The following is a 4933-nucleotide window of genomic DNA, read 5'->3' as shown; positions in this document are numbered from 1 at the left end:
CTTGATTGATTGATTGGTTGATTGATTGCTTGATTGATTGGTTTGGTCGATGTTCTCATGGGAGACTTGAAAAGTGTGTTTCCTAAATATACATCCTATTCACTACACTTGTTCGTTTAATTCCATTATTTTGTTACGTTTACAGACGGTACCGTTTATGATCTGTGGAACAAAGGGACGTAAACGCTTCTGGTTGGGGTTTTGTATTGATTTTTGTTATCGCTGACTGTGATACTTAGGCTACACAAGACATTATTCAACCTTGAAATGTAATTATCATCTTATTGCAATGTGCAGTTGGAGACGACGACGTCAAGCAAAGCGCTCAAACAATGGCGGCCAAATCGTGTCATCAGCTTGTGAGTTTGCAAAATGTTATACTCCCTGAACCCCCTTCTACCAACACACGCACGCTGGTGGCTTTAATAAAAAAGGGATAATTAAAAACAATATTCTGCACAGGAATCAGTTAAAGCAGTCCTTGATAGGCGTATTCTTAAAATAACGGTGTCAGGGGTTTCAAGCGGTGTGGCAGAGTAAGCGCCCCAGACACCGAGACAAGCGCTAACACGTTGCCAAGCAATTAACACACTCGAGCTCGCTGTTAGCCGGCTTAGAACGGCCATCGTGATGAACAACTCACAGTCATGAGTATGTTATGCACTACGCATTGTGTAAATATTGCTTTGCCTTGCCTAGCCTTGCCTTGCTTAGTATGATACCATTTCCTTTAAAACATATACTTACCGGCCTTCACGATTCGTTGCGGCAATGATCGTTGGCCCGCATTGATCGCTGACAGCGTTTTTCGACTGATGTTACGTGTAATTGACTTGTCTAGCGATGTCTTCAACTCGCTGTGATGAGTATGGTATGAACTGTGCGCTTAGTATGATACCCTTTCCTTTCAAAACATAAAGTCACCGGTGTAACACGAAATTTTTACTCCACGAAAAATTTACTCCGGAGTAAATATTTCGTACGAAATTCTTACTCCGAGTACACTTTTCGTACGAGAAAAAAACTCCCCAAGGCACGAAAAAATTACTCCCTCCACGAAATTTTTACTCCCCATTTTTTTTACTTCCAGTAAAAATCTCGTACCCAAAAATGGGATGCGGGCGAAAGGATAATGTCAATAAGTGATCTCGCGCATACGAATGTCGCTCTACCCTCCTTCCACCCCTTCCACCACCAAGACTAACATGGGACAAGGGAGTAAAAATTTCGTACAAGTTAAATTGCTCGTGTTGGGGTGAAGTAATTTATTCGTTATTTATTCGTCAGGGGAGTAACATTTCTGTACGAAATTTTTACTCGGAACTCACCTGTCTTGGGGAGTAATTTTCTCGTGCAATGGGGGAGTGCTTTTTTCGTAAAGGGAGTAACTTTTTCGTACGAAATGTTTACTCCGGAGTAAAAATCTCGTGGGAGTAATTTCCTCGTGTTACACCGGCATTCACGATTCGTTGCAGTCGTTGGCCCTCATTGGTCGCTGACAGCGTGACTCAACTGAGGTCACGTGGGATTGACTTGTTGTTGAACGAGTTTCGGAAAACTCATGCTTTAGCGATCAGTGCAAGCAATCAACAGCGAATCGTGGCTTCAATGTGCATGTTTTCGAAAGAAAAGGGCATCAGATCGAGTGCACTCTGCACAACAGTTAGTTGTTCGTCGCAATGAATGGTCTAAGTCGGCCAGCAGCTAGTGTTGTGGCTTGGACATGTGTTGACGTGTGTCTGAAGCGCTTAATTACTTTGCTGCGTACACCGCTTGAAAATCCTGACAGAGTTATTTCCGAGCATCGTCTATTGAGACCGACGATGACTTTTCAAAGACTTCGTGAGTCTCTTGACCGACAATTCAGTACGAAAAGATTCGCGCAGTAAGCTTGCTGAAGTCGACTTCGCCCATTTAATATCAAGCTTTTAAGGGTAATGATTGTGTCACGTGTCCATGTGGAGGGATTGCCTCATGCCATGACTGTATCCTAACAGTCAGGCCAGATTTGCGAAGATCAGCCAAACAGGGTTTCAAGGGGAAAGTGTGCCTTTAAGCTTATGCTTATGCTTCTAACAGTTTTCAAGGGGAAAGTGTGCCTTTAAGCTTATGCTTATGCTTCTAAACGTATACACGTTTGAATAAGGGTTCCAATGTCGTCTTTTGAACATGTTTTACGATATTGTAACAGTATCGGTATTATACCAATACGTACTAAGGGAAACAACGCTGTAAACTGCACTATAACTTGGAAATAGGTGCAGCTGGTCTCCCTTGGGGATCTTTCTCTTGTTTTGGTGCTGGTTTTTCGTTACAATTTTGTAATAATTTATGTTGTTATTCTTGTTGTTCTTGCACTTGTTGTTGTGGTTGTTGTTGTTGTTGTGGTTGTTGTACTTGTTCTGGCTATTGTTGTGGTTGTTGTGGTTGATTTATTGTTTGTTTGTTTATGGTTGTGACTTTCCTGTTAAAGTTCTCCGGCAGCAAAGGGATCAAATAAAAACTTGAATCTTTTTCAGTTGAACTGTCACCTCCTTTTGCTAAAGACTTGACAAAGGGCAGTGTCGACGCCACTGAAGAGACGTCATCGACACACGGTAAGGTTGGAGGGTTGGCGGTGCCAGAGGAAAGCGGTGAAAACTACTACGAGCCGTTTTACGTCTCTCAGAACTACGACGCTGTCCATCACGTCTACACGGACATGAAATCTCTCCCACGAAACCAGAATTAAACTGTCTGTAACGATTATAACGATGTCCGTCATCTCACAAATGCCTACGACGCACACGGACACTCACACTCGCATGCAGACGCACAAACATATGCACGCAAGCGCATTTACATACACACTTACGCACGCACACACACACACACACACACACACACACACACACACACATACACACACAAACACACACACTGTATCTGTGCATCTGGTTATTCTTGATACAGGTCACAATGGGTCCAAATTTGGGTCAATAAGAATGAATTTTTGTTGTTGTTGAACATTACTGTGTGGGACTAGACTAGCAAATATTTTGTTGTTCATATTATACACGACGAAAGGTGGGTCTGATGTGATGGAGGAGCCACATTTTCAAAAGTTTGTCCCAGATAAAATGGTATTATTAAAGGTTTGAGGATACCATGGCGAGCGGAGTTTCATATATCGCTGGCTCCAGCCTTTAAATTATTCCTAGGTATGTTAGAAATAGGCGCACTGATGAAAAACGAGAAATCAGACTCGACAAGGGAGATAATCTTACTTTCGGCTCTCTTTGGGTACGCCGTTCTGAATAGTGCCAAAACTGTTGTCAAAGAAAGTTCACAGACTTTAAGAAAAGCTGCCAGTCGAGAAGGGTTAAACATATGGAGAGAAGTTAGTTGAAATGCATTTTTCATTCAATTAGGAGTCGTTTTTCTGTTTAGTCAGGCAGCGCGAAAGGCATAGTTACTCTTTGTTGTGGTGATGCTGTTGGCAGTTTGTCGATCAGTGAGCCGCTTCGAAGCAGCAGAATGTGTTAAGCGACAGTAGAATAACGTTTCTTTGATAAAGATATGTTTTAGGTTGGATACATGTTGTTAATTGTTACAGAAGTGCTTGTTGTGAAGATATGTACAAATATGTAAACATTTGCTGTGAAGATGCTGGCAAAAACGGCGACCAAAAACGGGAACGCAGACTAGAAGTGTCTTTGCCGACTTACCTCACGGTCTGAGTTGTTGATAAGAATTGTGTCTCTGCTGTTTTTGTTTAAATATTCCAATCTTCTTCTTGTCGATTACACGTGTTTAAATATTCCAATAAAACTGATACATTTCTTGGAATTTTGCATTTCATTGCTTGTGTTTGAGAAATGCGAGTGTTTTCCAAGGTTTAACCTGCGTAACGACTGGTCTCACACTTCGGTTACCTCACTTCGATCAGCGCAACGCTCTAAATGAGCTTCAAAGTAGAAAAACAGATAAACAAACAAAAAAGGCATTCTAAATCTATAAACCGAGCCACAATCCATTACATTAATTTTAATTTCGGTATACATTTTGCAAATCAAATTTGTTCATGGCGTTACATGATGCGAAGGTTACGGTCGACTTTCAATTCAAAGTAACTCGAGGGCCCCAAAGGGTTTAAAATCGTGATCGTGATTGGCGTTTTTTGACCTTTCTGTGACCGTGATTGCTGAAATTTCCATTTCTGTGATCGTGATGGGACTTTGCCCGTGATACGTGATGACAAAAAAATCAAGTCTCGTGATCGTGATCGTCATTTGTTTTCGTGATCGTGATTGGCATTATGATGTAACCGAGTGCCGAAACACTACGATCACCTCGGGAAGCGAAGTGCAATCAAACAGGATTGAAAAGATTAGGGCTAATTTCTTTAGCCCTATAAAAACTGTTATACAAACCCGAAGGTTTCCATGAACATACAGACAATCGGAAACCACCAGACCCCATCACAAACAGAATTCCACAATACAAAGGTGTTGACTTTTAAAGGCCAACAACTCGGGTGCAGAGTCTGGTGTGAAAGGAGCGGTAGCCTCCCCTGTCACAATTGCAAAGCATTTTATTTTCAACGTACATTTTGCCCTTGATCCGTGAAAAAATCAAGGTAACTGTGATCGTGAAAGCTAAAATTTCCCTTCTCGTGATCGTGATGATACCCCCCCCCCCCCCCCCCCTTTGGGGCCCTCTAACTCCACTTGCACTTGGAATCTACATTTAGTAAGAATCATGTGTTCCTTCTTCTTCTTCTTCTTCTTCTTCTTCGAAGCGCTGAGTTCAATAATATTGTCAAGATTTGCTCTATAAATATCTTAGCGCACTGTGATTGTTTCAATAACGATGTTGTCAGTAACGACAATAGATAAGAACGTTTGAAAAGGCACATTTATCTGTCAGCGTTTGGATAAATTGAGGACATGTC

The 4933-nt window shown here is 41.7% G+C and overlaps 1 protein-coding gene across 1 annotated transcript in view; it reads left to right on the top strand.

Annotated features, from left to right (window-relative positions):
* Window positions 1-3819, top strand: part of LOC138965663 (uncharacterized) — a 34413-nt gene extending 30594 nt beyond the window's left edge. Inside the window, exons 11-12 of the mRNA XM_070337838.1 lie at window positions 298-359; window positions 2520-3819. Of these exons, the coding sequence (XP_070193939.1) occupies window positions 298-359; window positions 2520-2731 (274 nt within the window). The 3' untranslated portion in view covers window positions 2732-3819. The remainder of the gene's footprint in view (window positions 1-297; window positions 360-2519) is intronic.
* The last annotated feature ends 1114 nt before the right edge of the window (window positions 3820-4933 follow it).

The sequence above is a fragment of the Littorina saxatilis genome, linkage group LG4 (genome assembly GCF_037325665.1).
Source record: "Littorina saxatilis isolate snail1 linkage group LG4, US_GU_Lsax_2.0, whole genome shotgun sequence".
Lineage (NCBI taxonomy): Eukaryota > Metazoa > Mollusca > Gastropoda > Littorinimorpha > Littorinidae > Littorina > Littorina saxatilis.
This window is presented reverse-complemented; position numbering and strand designations above follow the sequence as displayed.